Raw genomic sequence first — 20344 nt, 5'->3', positions numbered from 1 at the left:
CACATTATAGACATTTAAAAGAAAAGAAAAAAACCTACACATAATGCAATACCTGCTCAAAGGCTAGGCAGAAATGAATTAACCTGTTTTTAAAACAATGTCTTTTACTGGAATGAAATTCTCACAATTAAAATGAAATTAACACACAAATCCACACAAGATGTGCACACAAGGTCTAACAAAAATATATTGTTGTAATGGAGCATGATGCTACCTACATTAAGCAATCCCAGACTTGGACCAGTACTATTCCATCACATCTCACAGACAAAAAGATCTGTGTACAGTATTTTTGCCATAATATGTAACAATAAACAAATTTGGTCCATTCTGATGCAGAATCAGAAATTACCACAATTGTGTGATAGTGTAGTGCAAATCTAGCTGACTTTAGTAAACTTGTTTTTCACTTTTTGTTGTGCATTGTGCAAACCCTGGATCACAGCTTCCCACGTCCAAAGAGGTAGCCTTCTTATTATACTTTTACCATGCACCAAGTTCTTCATAATCTATTTGCATCATTTCGAACCCAAACTGTGCACGTGTACAGAGAATGTAAGTGGGTGTGACTCCAGCCCCAAGAAACCAAAAGAGCAACCTTTTCCTCCAGGATTACTGCTTGTTGACGGAGACAGATGTGAAGGGTGTGGCGTAGTTGAGTCAAGCCTCACTGTACAGTGGTAGTTTTTTGCAAAGTGGAACAGGCTCAGACACCAGGTGTGTTGTAGGAATCTCCTGCAATGACAGTTGAAGAGAAACCTGTTTTAAACACGTGTATAAGGCAATGGTACATAAGCACATCCTGTGGAACCTTTGTTTCTGGATAGAAAGATAAACCTCTACTCATTTTGTTGTATTTTTTCTTCATATACATTTGAAAGCATGAAAATATGCTTTCACTTAAATTCTGAACCAGCCATGGAAGATTATATAAAAACAGCCTTGGAGCTGAAATGAATCTTGCCATAAGCTTGGCAGGTGTTGGGACAATACTGTTCACCTGTTGAGAGGTGGTGCCCTTGCCCTCTGTGTCCAAGTCCACATTGTAGAAGGAACTCCTACCAGTCTTCTTCAGCAGAGCCCTGGAGGAGACTTGCAGTGAAGGGGTCTCCTTCCTGGACACACCTGTCCCAGCCATGCAAGAGAGAGCAACACATCAGTCCGGATATATGCCCATTACACACATTGGTTGATCAGGACAAAAATATCGGACATCACATTATTACATGCACTAAGCAGATACTGTTATCTAAATGCATCCACATTGGCAATTATTCTGTTCTGAATCCATTATATTTCAGGCAGGAGGAAAGGACATTGAAGAACTGTGCTGTGATGCCATGAAGGTAAAATTCTGGATTTTGTCAAAAGCATACTGTCCTCCTAAACCACATGCTATGGTGTGATTGCAGAAACAGCCATAGTTACTGTGAGCATGTAAAACAGTACTCTAAAATCTGCTTTTTCTTTCTTGTACAGCAGATAGTCTTCTCCAGGGCAGCTTACAGAGATTACATTTTATAGATCTATTTCAATAGCAGGATACATAATGGAGCAGTGTCCTACCCAAGACTCAGACCTGCACACTTGTGGTTACTAAAGCAATTGGTGTTAAGCATTTTCTCTGATGCCCTTTTCGTATACAGCAGGCTAAGGCCTGACGACATGTGAAGCTCACCCCAGAACCACAGGCAGTGTTACCAGTCTTTGCAAAGACAGTGGGCAGCCTGCTGTTTGTACAGCTACTTGTGTCAATACCTACTTTTAACAAAGGCCTTCTTTGTGATTCTGACAAGCTAGGAGCACGTTTGACCTAGCTAATCTGAGGGGAAAAATGAAGGTAAATGCTACATGCCGTCACTAATTTAACAGCAGACATTTCAATAAGAATACATATTTACCCCCGATTTTGTACTGGTAAACTGCCACCCATAGCAGTCAGTGCTAAAATGCGTCCATGTTACCAAGGCCAACTATTTCATTTGAGCTGTAACCCCAGTACTTGTGACTGTGCACTTTTCTGACTGTTGAAAATAATGACATGTGAAGGAAATTTTGCAGGATGGCGTGAGAATACATTATGAGAGCAGGTGAGTCCACCCACCGGAGAGCGAGAGCTGCTTTTTGATCCCTGGTTTGATGAACTTCCACACCCTCATGGAGGTGGACTCTGCCACGCTGACAGAGCGGGCCAGCCCATGAGCGGCGAGCGCCCGGGCTCTGCTCACCGGGATCCGGCTCGGCCTTGGCTGCAGCTCACACCTGCCAAAAGGACAGGAGAGCATGTGAGGGGGCATCACAAGAGACATATTAAGGAACCCGTCACAACTAAATTAGCTCACCTTCCATTGGTCTTTGCATAACAACTATTGCTTAATAGATGGATGACAGGTGTTATTGTGTGTCTAATTACTAATTGAGCTTTAGGGCCTGTTCAATCTAGGCAAAAAGGTGCACCAGTATTGAACACTATACAAATACATGGCTGGATTACAACCAGTGGAAGGCAGAGAAATCAAAGAATCATTGATGTGATCCTGTATGGAATTCATGTCCATTTCAGAGGAACAGAATGCCCGATTGTTTTTAAAGAATTACAACCTACCAGTAACATGCAGCTGTTATAAAAAGTCGACATCTGACAAAAAAGTCCAGACATACTTACCTTGAATATTCAATGGATGATAAAAAGTTTAAGGTGCCCTCTTTCACAGAATTCTAAAAAAAAAAAAAAAAAAAAAAGAGAATTTTTTTTTTTTTTTTAATGAGTGCTTGATTAACGTGTTCTTCTATAATGTCATAATATAACAAATCTTTATGTAGCTACATTTCAGATACCTGCATGATAGTAGCATCTTACCTGCAAGGAAACCACTCTACCTTTCGAGGTCTCAGGAGGGTGCTGGGATCCCGACTTCCCAGCTCTCCCATTCCGTAATGGAAATTCTTTACTTTGCGAACCAGCATGAAAATTTGGGCAGCTGTGGCCTGAGCAATGGAGAGATGAGAATGGAAACAAAACCAAGATGTATTGCTTAAAATAAATAAGACTCAAAAACTGGTTGCATGGTAGACAATTTAACCTCAATGTTACAGGTAGGAACACGCTACTGGGATGATGTTACACAAATCAAATGGTATGATCCGTAAGTCTTTAACAAGCCTATAAGGTAATGTGCTACACACACGCTTCATCATTCGGACTACAGCATATACATGGAACATGATGGAAGTATGACGTGTTAAATGTGCTGATTCTGCCTTCCCGGCAGTGGTGACCTCATGAGCCGCTCATGTACCACACCATACTTCAGGGCTGCAGTAGCTGTTAGATCTGTTAGTCAGTCTGCTAAGGAGGTTTGCTGTCAAAAAGTACCCTCTCCTTTTCAACTCTCACACATTCTCAATATCAAATCAACAAGGGGCAGTAGTACATGGCCTTTTGACAAACACTTGGATGCAATGCATCATTAACCACAGAGACGTCTAGTGTGAAAGAGAATGTTTTCCCATTGATCCTTGTTGCCATGGAAACCAGGGTGTTCAGCCTCACATGTGACACACGTGATGTGAAGCAAATGAGCCTCAGAGCGGTGTGTGTTTGAACGAGAGGGTAGGGAAAATTCCTCTTCTTTGTCTATTGGTTTGATTCAGCGGCAAAAAAAGAGACTTACTGATGGGTTGTTTCTTTAGATGATTCAAGATAATCTACCTGCACTCATCATATCTACTTTTTTGTACAAGCTAGTATGAGCTCTAGAAAGATGAACTTCCTTTATGGGCAACAAATGAATGCGATCTAATTAAGTACACTGAGGTACCATTGCAGGTGACCTCAATAATGCTAAATTATCTTTACCAATTTTAAGTCATGAACTAATACATTTAACACTCAAAACTGAAGCATACATACAAAGATATCATATATGTTCATATACACAACACATAATGAGTTTCACCCTTGATTTTGTGTGCAGTTCAGGGCTCATGCTTTCCTAATCCTTTTATCACTGAGCAGAAAAATAAGATTATCTGTCTGTAGAGGAATTGAAGGATTTTTTGAAGTTCTAAGACCTAATTACAGTTGTTTTTCTATTGTATTATAGCTTTTTACACTATAATTAAACTACATTACCATTTTAAAATTCTCATGAAACCGACAGTGGTATATCCTTAAAGACTATCACCACCACTTAAAAAAGTAAATGACAACCATCAATTTTCTGTAAACAATCTAGTGAGGAGACTTGTCTGAGGAAAAAAATACACAATTTGTTACACAAGAATTTGGCCTATAACAGTAAAGGACACCAAGTACACTTATTTAGTTAGAGAAGAGATCAGAAAAAGAGCAAAGGAAAGGATCTTTTTCAGTCATAAAGGGAACATTTATTACATAAAAGATTAGACATTTTGAAATCAGACCACCACATCTGGAATAGGCAATAAAAGCATCATAACGACATCAAAGAGAAAGAAACTAAAATTCCAATGCACAGTACTGAAAGGAATAGCGCTTTTATGAAGTGAAAACAATCTGACCATTTTGGGTAGTTTTAACATGGATCATTAAGGGGGATTTAATAATGAATACAGTATCTTAAATACATTATGTTCCACAGCCTGTCCACTTCTTGGGAGTCAGCCCCATCCACAAAGTGCTGCTGATAATGAGTTCGGCTTTCATTAGGTGAAAGCTTTTCATAACTGTGTCCTCCATGCTGCTTCCGTCAGTACTTACACTGTACAGCTACAAACATTAATAAAGTCAATGGGCACTACTCCTTTCAGATGTGCATTTCCAAGGTGACAGATTTCAGCACTGGAATCAGAGATAAAGAACAGCACAGTCTGAGGCTTAAATGAAAAAAGTACAGTAACGGGGGGAAAAAAAACCTTAAATTGTTTCAGCAAATTGTACATGTATATATGTTTATATGTATATATAAATAGAAATCTACATGTAGCTTCGTTTTAATAATACTGCTAGAAAAAGGCAACACATGGCACTTATTACGAACAATAGGACAATCATATACGTCAACAGTAAGAGCGATTTCCAACAACAGTTAAATTGTTTTTTCTTTTTTTGTATAATTGTGGTGAACATGTAGTATGTTTAAGGGAAACACTGGGATAACCAACAACAGGTACGGTTTAAAGCGCATGCTTTAAATATGTCCTGATATTACGTCTTTAGCTCACCAACATCTGGCCACCAATTAGCCGACAACGACTTACACAAGTACATCAACATTACCTAAAGCACTCTCCAAGAAGAATCCTGACATTGAGGTTTTGGAAATGTAGCCTCACTGTTTGTGGGTGTTTTCATTTGGGCATGTTTTTCATGAGATATGACAATAAACACTCAGAGAAAGTTTCTCTCTAAGCACTTTCTGTATATTTGAAAAAGTGTATGTAAAAATCATTCAGCGCCTTTGGGGATACACAAAGATCAATTAGCACAAAACAAACTTCCAGTTTTACATTGCTGTTATTTATGATATAGCCTCAGGTTGAAAAATAATGTAAACAAAAGGCATGTATTCTTTTATACTTCAATAGAAATAAAAAGTATAACAAGAGAATGTAACTATTGCCCAGGTAACTCAGGCCACAAGCATCATGTCGAGCACATAACAGTTAGCAGTATATAAGTTTTGTGGCAACTAAAATTACTGCTTTTCACGTGTATTCACCCATTACTGTTTTATTAGTACAGTGTAACCGGCACTCGGTCGTCATATTAAAATGATTTTTTTTTTTCCTTAAAATGAAAAATAAAATGAAAAATTGTGCATAGTGGTCTTGCATTTTACACGTGACAGCAGCCTAGCCTAATCTTTCTGTAAATAGACTGTGTAGAGTTCAGGTGGGCATCACACAGAGGTTGAAAAGGCAATTAAAAAATACACTCCACACTGGCACAGCATTCATTCTCACAGTCAAGACAGCATTTGACTTAATGCCTTCAGTCATACAGATGTGCAAAAATGGCTACTTTAACAACTGAAATAATCACACACAATGATCTGAAATGTAAAGTGTTCTGCAAAATTGTTTGTGGCACAGGACTCCAGGTGAAAGTGTAGTCTGTAGTAGAAATTTCCAGCACATGGGATCATTAAAAAGACAGTAAAAAAAAGTGCACACAAAAGTGTAGAAAATACCAGCCGAGTATAGCCTAGGACTTAATAAAAAGTTTCCTCACAGAAAACAGTAAAAGACTACAAATGGACATATTCTCAAATAATGAAGTCAAAGTTGCTACATTGCCAAGGAACACCAAGAAACTGCCATTCAGTTGTGCTCCACGGCTACAGTTACATTCTGACAAACAACAGGAACCTTGTCTTTCTCTAGGATGTGACAAAAACCTTTCATATTTACACAAATGAACATTAAAAAGTGCATTGTGGCAAAACCAAAGTTCAGCTATTTTTGGTGGGTTTTTCAGAACCGTTCACACAGTTATTACATTTTCTTCGTTTATTTTGAAAACTAGATCACTGATGTTTTCTGAAGATTGTACATTTTCCTTCTTAAATTTAACTAATGATTTCCACTAGACTATGATTTATAAAACAAAACTAAAGTTATCATTATATGTAAAAATATTTGACTACTGGAATATGAGCTATGTTAGATAAATTAGCTCCATATGTAAATCTATGAACACATTTTTTTACAACTCATTTGGTGGTACTGTAGCCATATTTGGCCAATATCAGTTACTTTCTGATCATGATCCTAGTGTTTTAAAATGTTGCTTTCAGTTGGAAGAAAAAAAATTAGTTACATGTAATTTTTAAAATACATCCAGAAGTCACTGCAGGCAGTGAAGGAAGATGGGCTGTCTTATACAGAGGCCACAATCAGTTTTTACTGCAACCACCACATTTAACAGCTTTCTTTGCTTTTCTCTCATCTTTAGATGTCATAAACCAGTGCCAGCTTGAGCCAGACAGCAGCAAGACCAACACTGCCAGCTGCTCTATTTTTTATTAGAATAATTATTACTATTATTCTGTCTTAATAATGTTCCATTCATTATCTGCTCTGTTCCAGACATGCTTGCTTATTCCACTTCACGGTTTACGATATTAAGTAAGTCTGATAAGTGGATAAGAGTTTAAAATTTGCCTTAATTAGCTTTTTCACCGAAAAAACAGAAAGCAGCATATTAAAATACTTCAGAGTCTCAATCAGAATGTAACGCTAAGGCCCAGATTCTAATTAACCCCATGTTCACTGTCCTTCTGAGCCAAGCCACAGGTCAAATCTGAACAACACATTTTGTTTTCATTTCAATTGTTTTTTTTTTTTTTTTTTTTTTTACATTTTTCATGTCTTACACAATGTTTTTTTGTTCAGACATTTCTTAAATTAACATAAAATGTTATGCTACAAATTTAAAAAAGTGCTCAAAACATTCTTCACTCAAAACGAAGGACAAAGGACACAGCAGTTAGACTGAATAGAGGCCTCTGATACTCCCACACTGGCTACAGTACTGTAGTTTGGAACGGCTGCGAGTGAAAGCCAGCCAGACCGGGCAAACAGAACTCTCTGAGCGACAGCCCGGCTACACTGCAGCTCTCCAGAGCTGGCAGCCGCGCAGCCCCAGGGACAAAGAAAAACAAAGCCCTTGGCTCTAACCTGGGTAGATTTAAATGCCAAATGGTTCACTTCCGTATCTTTGATACAATGTGCCACGGCTCTTTTGCAATATAAATAGATCAAGATAAAAAATGTCCTGTGTGTTGAATGGGAAAAAAAGACCCAGATGAATGTTTTAGTAAAAGTGATCCATATTCAACTCTTATGGACACATAAGGACACCCTGTTCAAAACCGGAGCTAAATTGGGGTCAAAAAATACATAGGGAAATACACTAGTACTATTAGCAGTATTTTTCCCCTTACCAAAACTTTGAAGTAAATCGTCACCACCGCTCACAGAACTGTGTTGTCTGGATCCTTCTTACCCTGTTTACTCTTTCGCGGCTCTCCCTGTCTGGCTGCCTAGGCTACTCCCTGAGCCCAAAGAGCTGGTCATGTCATTGAGGAAGGCCAGAGGGGGCAGGCCCTGGTGCAGCAGGGGGCTCAGCTTCTTGCTGAGGGCCTTGTTTAGGAGGTTGGCCTTGGGCATGGCTTGGAGAGAGGGGAGGAGCTTGGAGAAGCTGGGGGGCTGGAGGGTGTACAGACCTGCCATGCTGAAGGAGGCGGGGATGGTGCAGGGGCCCAGGCCGGAATGGGGCTGGGGGCAGGGCGCAGGTTTGGGGAGTCCCGCCGAGACCGAGGAAGAGGAGGAGGAGGAGGTGGGGGAGAGAGGAGGGTTGGTGGGGGAGGGCTGGTGGAGGCTGGGGTTGCTGGCTGCTGTTCGTAACATTGAGCGGTGGTGAGGGCGCCTCTTCTCCTGACTTTTTGATTCTACACAGAGATACAGAGAAATACTTCCTGGATTACAGAGGGGAACACACTATGGCTGGTTTACATGAAGGGGCTGTGTCTGCAGGTGGCTTCATGAACTCCACAACAGATGGCAGTTCCACATGCTGTCAATCACTTACTCTCAAACCAATCAAAAGACTTTGCACATAGCCAAACAGTGATTTATTCAAATCAGCGAGTCAATAATAACAAGTGACAGCTCCGTCCATCTTGGGGTTCATGAGGCCTCAGCACCCATCCCTAATTATAACCCAATTCAGTTTGGAACAATAGTACGATGAACTGCTTTGATGCATTATTTTTTAAATTATTATGCATTTTTTTCTACACTTCCACACTACACAAAGGCAGACTTGATCATAAGGATGGCATTAAGCTGTCACATCACTCATCCACTCAACAGTGGGCGGACGAAAAACACAGTTCAGAGCTTTCCTGTTTTAGCACGCACAACACTCTGTAGAATGAAAGACTCAGAAAGCAACATCACAGAAAAGAAACCTCAGAAAAAGAACATTTGCACAAATGACTACATAGCCCTTCAACCTGTCATTTCTATGCAAAACGGCGCTGGAGAGAAAGAAATGATTTTTTGTCACAAAGCATCAGCCAAAGAAAAGGATGGAATTAAATCTGAGAGTCATTCCGTGAGGCTGCTCTTTACAGTTATTTTCTACTGGCATTTCTGATGTGCGGTTTGAATATTCATGTGGTTTTGCAGTCATCTCTCATATGCAAGGAAAAAGTAGTCATTTTTTCACACAGCAGGGAGGAGAACCAGAGCTATCCCCCACACAGGGTCTCTCTTTCCACACAGCACGTGGGGGCACAGATAACTTCACCTTGGAAGCGCGGCACAAAGACTATACTACACCAGGCCCTGCTATGCAGGTATGTGTATGTTAAGCCTCGCGCGCAGGGGCTAGGCAGGTCCACAGCATGTTCACTAGGCTTCCTGGACGCCCACAGCAGAGCGCCGCGGCCAGCTTACCTCGCACTGGTCCCAGGGCCCTGTGGCTGCTCTTGTGGAGGCCGGAGCTGGAGGTCTGGGGCCCAGAGGAGCGAGGTGGCTGGCTGCAGCCGAAGGTGAAGCTGGGCGAGCTCTTCAGCTGCGGGGAGGTCTGCTGGCTGCTGCTGCTGCCGCTGGTGGTGCCGTTGCTGTTGCTGCGGGCGCGGCTCAGGGCGTTGTCCGAGGCGGAGCTGGTCAGGCCCCTGCGGCACACGGACAGCCGTCAGGCTAATGCTGCCTCCTTTATATTACATTACTTTCATTTAGCAGACGCTCTTATCAGGAGTGACTTTCAGGAAATACAACATAAGTGTATCCATTCAAGTTGAATGAGTAACAGTGTTAGACCAGGCTAACAACCCTCCCAGACCGGTGAGTGTGAGCATAAAGCTATTCAAGTTAACTTGTGCAATCTGACTAGACAAAGGAAAACAAGTATACCACCATACATTTGGCATTAGAACACACAATCCAAAAGTGATAGGACATTAAAATAAACAGCAAGTACTACAGGTAGCTCTTGTTAGGGGGTGGGGACTAAGGTGGAATCGAAATGCAGTCTGAAGAGGTGGGCCTTCAGTCTGCGTCAGGAGATGGCCAGGGATTCCACTGTCCTGATCTTCATGGGGAGTTCATTCTGCAACTGAGGGACCAGTACAGACAGGGATCATGTCTGAGAGGAGTGACCCCGCCGGGACAGGACAGTCAGTTTCCCCATGGTTTGTACAGTTGCCTCCTTAAGAGGATTTCAGCCCCAGTTTTGCCTGGCCGAGGAGCTCACTGTGCGAGGCACTTACATGGCGAACCCCTTTGGAGAGGGCTTGGAGCTGCTCCTCTTCATGTTGGTATTCGTCCCTTTGCTGTTCCTCACGTGCTTCAGCATCCAGGCGCGCAGGTTCGAGAGACAGCTGTGTTCTGACAGGACGATGCGGGGCCAGGGGTTGGACTCAGCCATGTCCAGTGCTGCCACAGCTACAGCCCTGCCCACCTGAAGAGACAGGATTCGAGAGGCTCGCTGTGAATTACCGATATCCAGTATCTCACAACCAGCAGGGTATTTTCGCAGCCCATCGAGACCTACCTGTTCAAAGATTTCAGGTGTGTATTTGGGAGGGAAGGCTGGGGGAGGGGGAGGGGTCGCCCTGCCGTTGTCATGGCAGGCGGGAGGAATGGTGTTAACAGAGCGCCCGGTATTGTAGTTACACTCCAGGGTATAGCTGCATGGGAAACAAACAGGTTCCTTCAGGATAAGCCAATCATCAGAGGACCCCAGCACCTACTCTCACGTATACAATCCTTTGCAAATACAATCATATCCTGGTGCACAAGACTAATGGCAGTCCTCAATGATTAACAAGACTGGGGTCAGATTACAGGATGAGAGGGATTTTTTCCCAGCACTAATGAATAACCCTTGTCCCACAGTGAGGGCGTAAATTTGTCTTGCCTGTGAACGAGCCCGATAGCTTTGTGGATGGCGACGCGGCCGCTGCCCTCTTTAGACTGCCCGTCCCTCTTGTCTTTGGCGTACATGTTCTTCTCAGAGAAATTGCAGCCCATGAAGTCAAAGTGTGCCGAATTCACAGAGATCAGCTTTGGATAAAGCAAGTTTTCCACCTTCATTAAACAAAGACACAGGGAGAAAAAGACCATCAGAAGTTAAATTATATTGAAATCTAAATCTATCTGTAATGTCAGAAGTAAAAAAAACGATGTATATAATCCCACTTTGGAATTCAGATTCTGCGACAGTTAAACAGAACAATAAAAGGCATAAAGAAGTCAAGTCATTTCTTCCATATACATAAATATCCCTCCTCATAAAGCCACCACGCTTATACAGATATGAAATGGGGGGGGGGGGTTCCTTGCCTGCTCATTTTCGTCAGGCAAGCTGTTCCCATACATGAAGCAGCCCCGCTTTGAGGCATGGCCATGCAGGTCCACGTAGTAGGCCACGCCGCTCTCCTGGGGGGGAATGTACTCGGCGGGCGGGGAGAGCTCCGGGGGCGTGGCCGCCTTCAGCACCTCGTTCTCGTCGCAGGGCCCCTCGCAGTCGGCCTCGCTCTTCTCCAGGTCCTCGGGGCCCCAGGGCGGCCCGTTCTCCTCCGTCAGCATGGCGATCTCCAGGGGGGCCGAGCAGTTGAGGGGCGGGAAGGGGTCGCCCTCGCCGTGCTCCTCCTCGTTGCGCAGGTTTTTGCTCCGCTCCATGGCCGAGAGGGGGGCCTCCAGAAGGGGCAGGCAGGCGGTGTTGGAATGGTTGGAAGATTTTGTGCTTAGCAGGTTGGAGGAGAGGGGGGAGGCGAACGTCCTGCAGCCAGGAGAGTCCGGCCCCAGGCGGTTGTGCAGGTGGTGATACAGTATGACAGCTTTGGCACCGTATATTGAGGGGTGGAGTTCAAAACTGGGGTTGAGGTACTGGCGGTTGAGGTTAACCCCCCTGGAGTCCGTCCTGATGACACAGAACGAGGCATAAGACACATTCTGATCCTGAATCTGAGTACAGCTGCAGCGTGGAAGTGGATCTTGATATTCCTACCACCCTCGGGGCAAGTGATTTGTGAGTTTTGTGACACCAGAAGTATGTGTGGAAATAGTCCAAAAATATTTATAACAGAAGCAATAGATCATATCTTTCCTACACTCTGACCTTTAAACACAAATCCATCCAGGATTACAAGGCTCCTGAACTCAGTTGTGCCTCAGAGACTATGGCACTGCCACAACAAGTTGTGTTTGGAATTCTTAGTGCATACCTGACAACTCTTTCGAACCATTTAATTTTTTTAACTACATGATTACATTAAATATATTTTCAAGAGAAAATATATTTAATGTCAAACTACAGTATGATGAACAGTATATGCTCAAAGATAATGGTATGATTAGTGGAGGTGACATTCATGTCTGTTTAAAGACAAACCCCAGTGCAGCCTTAAAATCCCTGCATTACCTGTAGTGTCCACGCACAACTCCGTCCGGATTGAGCATGGGGATGAGCTTGAAGACAAACATCCTCCTCAGCGTCTGAGCGCGCGGATCCTCCTGCTTCAGGATGAAGTTGAGGAATCCGTTGAACACGAAGCTGGAGGGGGTTTCCCCGGGGTGAACACGGCTGCTGAGGAAAAAAACCTGCAGAGAGAGGGAGAGAGAGCGAGAGAGAGGGAGGGGGGAGAGAGAGAGAGCTTCAAGCACCCATTTATGAAGCCTGCCCTTTCAGTTTTATTATTCTCTGTGATCATTTACCTTGAACTCAAGCACTCCTTACAACCCTCTTAAGCACCATTGAGAGTACTTGTACAACTGGTTAAAAATCTCTACTCTAGGAGATAGTGAAGTAAATTATGTAGAAGGTCACCTTTGTCTGTTTACAGAATGTCTTCCTTTTCAAACACTTTAGCTTACAACAGAAGCGAGAAAATCCAGTTTGGGGAATCAGACCCATACCCTTGGGCCAGAAACCACTGTCCAGGTGAAAGACAACTGGTAACAACCCGACTAAAGAGACATATTTTTCCCACAATCCTCTATGGTTTCCTGACTGCATAGGCTTAGTCACATATATAGTCACAATGGCCTAAACAAATAGCCACGGGTTTTCACCTCATATCAGTCAAGTGCTGCTGTCAGTCACTTTGCTTTTCTGATTTCTTTAGATTTCAACAATTTTTTTAGAATGATAATCACCTGGTGTTTCATTAGTCATCTGTGCTTTATTTAGTTCTTCAGGTGTTTTTGTAATTATGGGTTTGAAGAAGTTGTACAGCGAACCGCAATTATTTTATCTAATGCCTTATACCATCTGTCTAGAGGCATTCTAAAATATAGTAATTTTGTATCTTTAAAACTGAATCTTATGGAAGAACAGCCTTCAGACAGAATACTCTAAGAGACATAAAATACCAGAAATATAATTCGATATCTCTGCTTCCTTACTTAAAGACAATCTGTGAAGGAAATGCAATTTAATATAAAGGAATCAACATAATAATGGGATAACATACCAATATGTTAGCAATACAACATTTGCAATTTGTGTAGAAGCCCACCAGTTTGCTAGCCTCTGTAGTCCTTTACAAGTGGAAAACACTTTACTGGTTCACATGCTGGTCTTATGTTTCTGTAGTGGAGTAAAAGCACCCATATCAGATACCTTGACCTTCTGCAAATCAAGGTATTGAAGGCAGGTGTTGGCACGTGAAAGAGGAGAGAGGTCATTTCTCTGTGAAGGAAGACCTTTGCTTAATTATTGAGCTTTGTGTAAAGTGACCCTGCTCTGTAGCAGCTCTGTCCCTCCCTGACCCAGAGGCTGTGCAATGGCATGGTGACAGCCTGTGGGATTATTCATCCGTGAGCCGCCCTAAGCCCTGCCTCCATTCAGGCTGCAGTCTGGACACCGGTAAGCCCCTGCAGCACGGGCCCCTCCCTTCCCACTACACCATACCACTGCTTTAGGCTCCCTTTATGTCAGGCAAAAAAAAGAAAAAGACCACAGCAGAGTGTGTCATATTTGGCAAGAATCCAGCGATCACGCACCCTTTTCCCGGCAAATCTGTGAGGGCGAGGGGTGTGGTTTTCTGGGAAGAGCTTGTCCAGCCTGGGCTCCCTCTCCTCCATCATGCCGTGGCAGGAGGTGACGGTGATGAGGTCCACTCGGTGTCCGTCCAGCGACAGGCACAGCAGCTCCCGGTGGTAATACACAGAATCTAAGGGACTGAAAGGGAGTGTGCAGCAATGTCATACACGCCTACGCTGGACATCCACAGATTAATCAAACTTCTAATACTGCATCAACCGCATAAAACAGCCCCGCCTCTACTGTAACAAAAGGAGCTAAGGCTGGAGGGACAACTTTCGGTTCAGCAGGGTTTTCAGCCCTCTCAAAACCACAAACGTGCTCAGGCTTGGAGGAAGATGTCATTACATTTCAGCAAAGAGAGATAAAACAGTTGGGTAACTGTTTGGGTTGACCAAAAACCCGTTGCATTTCTCTCAGGCAGTCTGCTGGAGCCTTGTTTCTCTCTCTCTCTGACACACACACACACACACACACACAGATCATCCTCAAACTATCTATGTACACCAATCCTGAAAGGTAAAGAATAATAAATGCAAGAGGTGAAAACACAATGTGCTTAAAAGAGGCTAGATAATATCTGAAATCCATACTGGTGGTACAGTGTGGAGCTAATATCAAGCACTTCAGTCTAAGGTACACAAACACTTGATGGCTTCCATTTACACTAAGAAGGCTGCTATGCATTTTGACATACCTCCCACTTTAAAGTTTAATTTTGCATCTGAAGCGTTAAACACCAGTGACTATTTTGACACCAGTACAAAGTATACAGTACAATGACTATCACTACCGTGAAGATGAAGCTGTTGATGTCAACAGCAACCTTAACATTGTGTTTTTAATTGACAATAAATAGATGACGTCCTGGAGAAAAATTACCTTATAGATTTATGAGGACAATAAGACAACATTTTATGTCATACATACCAGCTCTCTTTGCCTACCTATTTGGACTAAGGTGCATAGAGTGGATGTACTTCTGATCCAGCTGCTGTAGCATATCCTGGCATTCGGTGTATGAAAATGGGTAGCAGAAAGCAAAGTATGTCGTGGTCCCACGGACTTCCAGAAAGCGGTGATTGAAAGATAGAATGAACTGGTTCTCCGCCATCTGTACATGAACAAGACAACTGCACTGTAGATCATCCTTAATTAAAAATGTGTCATATTTTACACTGACACAGTTACACATAAAGGGCTTATGCACTGATTTCCAAAGTTGTGCTTTCAGAAAGACATGCAAATTAAAGTAACCTAATAATACAGGCCATAACCAGAAGGAAGACATGTCAAGATTATGTCGGGTAACTACATAAATTATATTTATTTCTGGCACATAGATATCTTAGTTTGCTTACATTTTTATATGGCTAGATATTTACTGAGGCATTTCAGGTTAAGATCCTTGTCCAAGGACACAAGAAGAAGCCCTGTCTAAGAATAACACCACGACCTTGCGGCTCCAGGCCCAGCAGCTTTACCCACAATACTTTGTGCCGCCATTACAACTTACCTCGAACACTGGCCTATCACGCAGCCTCTCCCACCGGGTCTTCACAGGCAAAGTCTTCACAAACGGTGCCATGCCCTGGGAATAGAGCTTGCTCTGCTTGTTCATGTTCATGACATTGATTTTAATAACCTTTCCGGGGCTTGCACCACGGACACTGAAATAGAACCAGGACCTTAAAAAAAAAAAAAAAAAAAGATTTGGCTACAATTATTTTGCTGAAGTTTTATCCACTGGAGTTACAAATGACTGAAATTCCGATGATGGTTTTTGGAAATTTACAGTTACATTTTGTCACTTAGCAGACACACTTACCCAGAGCAACATACAAGAGTACCTTTAACAATACACTTACATTCTTGACATCAGGTAGCCACTTTTATCCAGAGTTAATGACTATATGAGTACATATAACATTACATTTAGATTGTTGACATCCAGTAGATGCTCTTATCCAGAGCGACCCCAGAAGTCAAGCATGAAGGCCATCTAGCAAAATGACATGAAACATTACATAAACGGGGAAACCATCATCCACACAGTGGCAAACACACAAGGCTGAGACCATGCACACCTGGCTCAGCACACAATATACCCCACAAGAGTGCACCATTCCAATACAACATATACTTACAGCATCCCTGGGTTAATGCTAATATAAGGGTATGATAATGTCGAAAAAAAAAATCCTCCCTCAGCGACATTTGTCTTTGTATGACCAAGTCTTTAGGTGAAGCATATGCCGCTTCAGGGCAGACACACCCTGAATACCTTGCTCACATAAATGAGTGGATGAGCAGCCAGTTAAGAGGGGGAAACAAAACTACTGACTGGAAACATGGAACCTGGAAATCTGCAGTGCTACTAAAAAAGCTAATGCAAAGAATGTGTCTGGAATGGTGGCTATTGTTTCACTGTAAATAAAACAGGAATGTTCTTGTAGCCTTCTACTCGGCTTTGCCAAATGTTTTTGTTTCCCTAAATCAACGCGTCCTGTCCACAGATGAGTGGAGATCCCAGTGAGTCTTACAGCGCACTACTACTTCTTAGCCCGTTTTATTTGCATTTAAACTTATGCGTCTCTCTCTAAAGCTTAAAATACTGCACTCCCTATATAGACTCATCTGTTTGGTGTGATACATTTCTACTAAATGAAACTAAATGTTTTGTGCTTATAAGTAGCATATTTTAAGGACGTTAGTTTTTGCACAATTTGATCACAATTGGCTTTTTATCAGTGATCTCATAAATGAAGAGCACTGCACAAAGTTTGGCCATACATTCACACCTCCCCTTGATTGATTTAGTCTAAATCAATTATATGTTCCTCTTGCAAGGGTTTTGAAAAATCCACTTACAAGAAAGACACGAAGTCACACTTAGCTTTCCTATTTATGGTAGGTAACAGAGCAGTCAAAGTCAGAGAGCTAACCTGTTCCCATTTTCGAACTCCGTCTCGGCACAATCAGGTTTCGTCCAAACGTTGAACTCATAGTCCGGGTTGCAAAGCCCTGCCGACAGGACCCCTGAAACGGCAGTCCCAGATCCAGCACCCTCGCCTTCCGACTCGGAGCGATCCACCTTCTCAACCCGAGCCAAGTTACCAGAGTCGAATTTGGAGCTGAAAATCACATTTCCGAAGCGGAACTCCATATTTGTACTCTGCACCTAAACGAGTGCCCAAAGCTCGTTTTCTGTCCCTCATGTAGGAGGTCAAACCAATCCCGACATCTGCAAAAGCAAAATTTAGAGTACTGATTAAGCATGCAAAACCTGAAACAGTCATCAATATTATACTGAATACTGTGGGCTGTTTAGATTTTGTATTTGAGAAAACGAGAACTTGACTTTTCAGTGTGTTTACACTTACTGATACAGTACTGATGTCATGCATTGGTCTTGTGGATTCCCTGAGACGACGCATCTTTAACGCGGAAACCTGATAATAAAGAACAATAAAGGCTATGAAAATGGCAGAGAGGGAACAATGTGGAAAGTGCTGTTCTAGACGACGGTCTATCGACTACCTACTGTGTTGCCAGCCAAACCTGATCAATCATGCTGCTCAATGATAAACATCTTAGTGACAGTATACATATCACGCAAACAGTGGTCTCAGATCTTTGTGGCCGTTTGAGAAGGACCGATCGATCGTTCCCAACGATGCCAATGATTTGTCATTTGCCCTCATTCAAACTGCCATAATAGATCACAACATGCATTTACGAAGGAAATGAAGAGACGAAGCTACTTTTAGACCTTATTCATTCCTTTTGATCTGACTGCAATAAGCAAACAGCTTGGTAGTAATGTGATAAATAACTAGCTAGCAACCTTTTAATTAGTGTGAAAGCGGCTAGCTCATTGCTTTTAACATTAGCTAACTAGACAGCTAAAACCATTTTCTAAATACAATCACAATAAAACAAATATTCGATGCATAATCATACATTCGAACATATATTGTTGTTGTTCTCTTTAAATCTGTGAACACACAAACATTAGTACGTTGAACATCTCGACCTTGGTAAACGTTTTAAATACAAAATAAATAGCTAGACTACCTAGCTAACATTAGCTGGATACTTGCTTAGATCATTTCTATTTAAGCTAACAAGCTACCATTTCAATGTATTCTTCCGCAGCGAGGGTATTTAAAGGTAACGTTACTCATTCTTACAAGCTACACAGCTATTTTGCTGAAAAAAAAAATTAATAATAAAAATAAAGAAGATAGCGTTAACGTTAGTTCGCTAGCTAATTAGGCAGCTAAGATCGCTAACGTTGGCTTTGCAAAAATAAAGAATGTGAAAAATCTTCCTTTCAAATGCTGAAGGCACTGATATTTCCATATAACAGTTACGATCACACGCCACGGCAACTACTTAATTAGCAAGCTAGCGATTAGGAGGACTTTATTACTGTAATGTTTTCATTTCTCCAGTACGTGTCCTTTCCGACCAACAACCAGTTCTTTAAACCCAAACAAACCCACCGAGCTCCCGTCTCCGCGGAACGACAACAAGTCGTATGCTGATTGGCTCAGAGAAGAGAGGAAAGACCTCAAATCAAAGGGAGTAGGGATTGGTCAGATCTACTTGAACGCTACGTCAGAAAGAACATTGTAGTGTGGCTGAGTAATTTAAACACAAGCAAGTAAGTAGCAGGTTACTGGGTTACAGGTCATCCTTCATATTTTCAGATTTTTGAAAATTAATTAGCTGTAACAGGTCTTCTGAATCAAAAATATCCCATTAAAATGCTCGGTAAATTAAACGAGGGGTACGGCAGCTGGTAGCCTAAATGCTGAGAAATATTTTGAAGTATGTTATCTCCAAGCAGGGCATAACCCTGTAGAAAACCGAAACCGTCCCATCATTTCATTTCGTTTAATCAAATGTTAACCTGTATGGTATGGTGGAGAGACTCGTATGTCGATCATAATTCTAACCACATATCATATCTAACTTTTCGCCTCCATTCAAGCCATGTAGCAAACGAAGGTAGTTTCCCCATTCCTAACCCTTGAGGCACACTAGATATTGGCTTTTAATTCCAGTGGTGTTAATTAATTTGATTTTACTAATATGTTCACTGAACACTGATCTGGAATTGACAATACTTGACAGTTCCTTATGTCCGAGAAAACAAATATTGATTGAAGTGTGTTTGTGAAGTCAGAAAGATACTGTTTAGTCAGCAAATAAATGTTTACATCGATTTTGGCACCAGTCATTTTACAGACAGCTGGAAATTGAAGGGTCGCCAGGTCCACGTCTGAATAGATTCCAGATTCAAAATCCATCGGGAAAAAAAAGTCACATTGGAGGATGCGGGCATCGATCCCGCTACCTCTCGCATGCTAAGCGAGCGCTCTACCATTTGAGCTAATCCCCCACACACAAAATGCATTCGCGCAGTGCTCTCATATTCACTAAACTACTACTTGGTGAAAGTCTGTATGACGGTGATGCTGGCGTGAAAACCATGCAATGGGAGCACACTGTCTCAAAACACCACTCTTACATTGTCTCTATCATGTGAGTAAATTATTTTAATGATAAAGTAAACGCTGATAAGTCAGTGAGGTCGCGACCCTTTACCCTGAGGGCCACGTGCGCCCTCTGTTTTCTTTACCAAATCCATTAAGTTATTGTTAAAATGAGACTCTACCATGTAGAGGCTACATATACTAACTAGGTTGTTAACTGTAGACGTTGAACTGTTACTATTCCCTCCTGCCGAAAATATCCAAAAACATGTCCTTCGAGCCGGATTCGAACCAGCGACCTAAGGATGGCAATCGTACCTCTACAGTCCTCCGCTCTACCAACTGAGCTATCGAAGGCCGTTGTGTTCATTCGGATTTGATAACAATAAATACACAACCTACCTGTATATAAAGATTTGATTTATGTTTTACTTATCTTAATATTTTCAGGTCTATCCATTACATGTATAAGAATGTTGTCAACATCTCGGGTAGTTTGCTTTTAACGTTAACTATATGCAAAGTACAGTGGAGTTCATCCAATAGGCCCCTTTCTGTTTATACACTGGTTTCCTCTCCGGTCGCTGTCGAGTCTTTCGGCGTCCTGTAAACTCAACCTTGCCAAATTAATGCAGTCGGGATTGTTTTTTTAAAATTAAGCGAATGTCCAAACTGACACTCCAGTAACGTTATAGTAATGGACGTTTTATCTCCACAGACCAAACTTAAACATCCTAAAATATTAAAACAAAGCGCTTAAATTGTGGATGCATTTTAAATCAAGTGCCAAAGACAAACG

The 20344-nt window shown here is 42.1% G+C and overlaps 2 protein-coding genes and 2 non-coding genes across 5 annotated transcripts; all 4 read right to left on the bottom strand.

Annotated features, from left to right (window-relative positions):
* Window positions 1-438: 438 nt before the first annotated feature.
* Window positions 439-3725, bottom strand: LOC118792399 (cytosolic carboxypeptidase-like protein 5). Its single transcript, XM_036550238.1, has 6 exons — window positions 3713-3725; window positions 2861-2988; window positions 2666-2718; window positions 2105-2262; window positions 1001-1125; window positions 439-735 (listed from the first exon to the last, which is right to left on the bottom strand). The coding sequence occupies exons 1-6, from the start codon at window positions 3723-3725 to the stop codon at window positions 661-663; spliced, it is 552 nt and encodes a 183-aa protein (XP_036406131.1). The 3' UTR covers window positions 439-660.
* A 3707-nt stretch (window positions 3726-7432) lies between these two features.
* agbl5 (ATP/GTP binding protein-like 5) lies at window positions 7433-18541 on the bottom strand. Of its 2 annotated transcripts, XM_036549727.1 has the most exons (13): window positions 18477-18541; window positions 17425-17493; window positions 16987-17285; window positions 15558-15729; window positions 14989-15155; window positions 14002-14179; window positions 12419-12597; window positions 11338-11917; window positions 10913-11082; window positions 10547-10682; window positions 10263-10453; window positions 9448-9668; window positions 7433-8435 (listed from the first exon to the last, which is right to left on the bottom strand). In XM_036549727.1, exons 3-13 carry the CDS (start codon window positions 17205-17207, stop codon window positions 7996-7998), a joined length of 2655 nt encoding a protein of 884 aa, XP_036405620.1. In that variant the 5' UTR covers window positions 17208-17285; window positions 17425-17493; window positions 18477-18541; the 3' UTR covers window positions 7433-7995. The 2 variants fall into 2 exon arrangements, with proteins under 2 accessions (XP_036405620.1, XP_036405621.1); XM_036549728.1 differs by lacking the exon at window positions 18477-18541 and having other exon boundaries at window positions 17425-17905.
* Window positions 18542-19378: 837 nt separating this feature from the next.
* On the bottom strand, window positions 19379-19451 carry trnaa-agc. The gene has a single exon. It is a non-coding gene; the product is annotated as a tRNA-Ala (tRNA).
* A 365-nt stretch (window positions 19452-19816) lies between these two features.
* trnay-gua lies at window positions 19817-19902 on the bottom strand. Its single transcript is given in 2 exon segments — window positions 19817-19852; window positions 19866-19902. It is a non-coding gene; the product is annotated as a tRNA-Tyr (tRNA).
* Between the last annotated feature and the right edge of the window lie 442 nt (window positions 19903-20344).

The sequence above is a fragment of the Megalops cyprinoides genome, chromosome 17 (assembly GCF_013368585.1).
Source record: "Megalops cyprinoides isolate fMegCyp1 chromosome 17, fMegCyp1.pri, whole genome shotgun sequence".
Taxonomy (NCBI): domain Eukaryota; kingdom Metazoa; phylum Chordata; class Actinopteri; order Elopiformes; family Megalopidae; genus Megalops; species Megalops cyprinoides.
The sequence above is the reverse complement of the archived record's forward strand: the minus strand, read 5'-3'. Positions and strand labels throughout refer to the sequence as shown.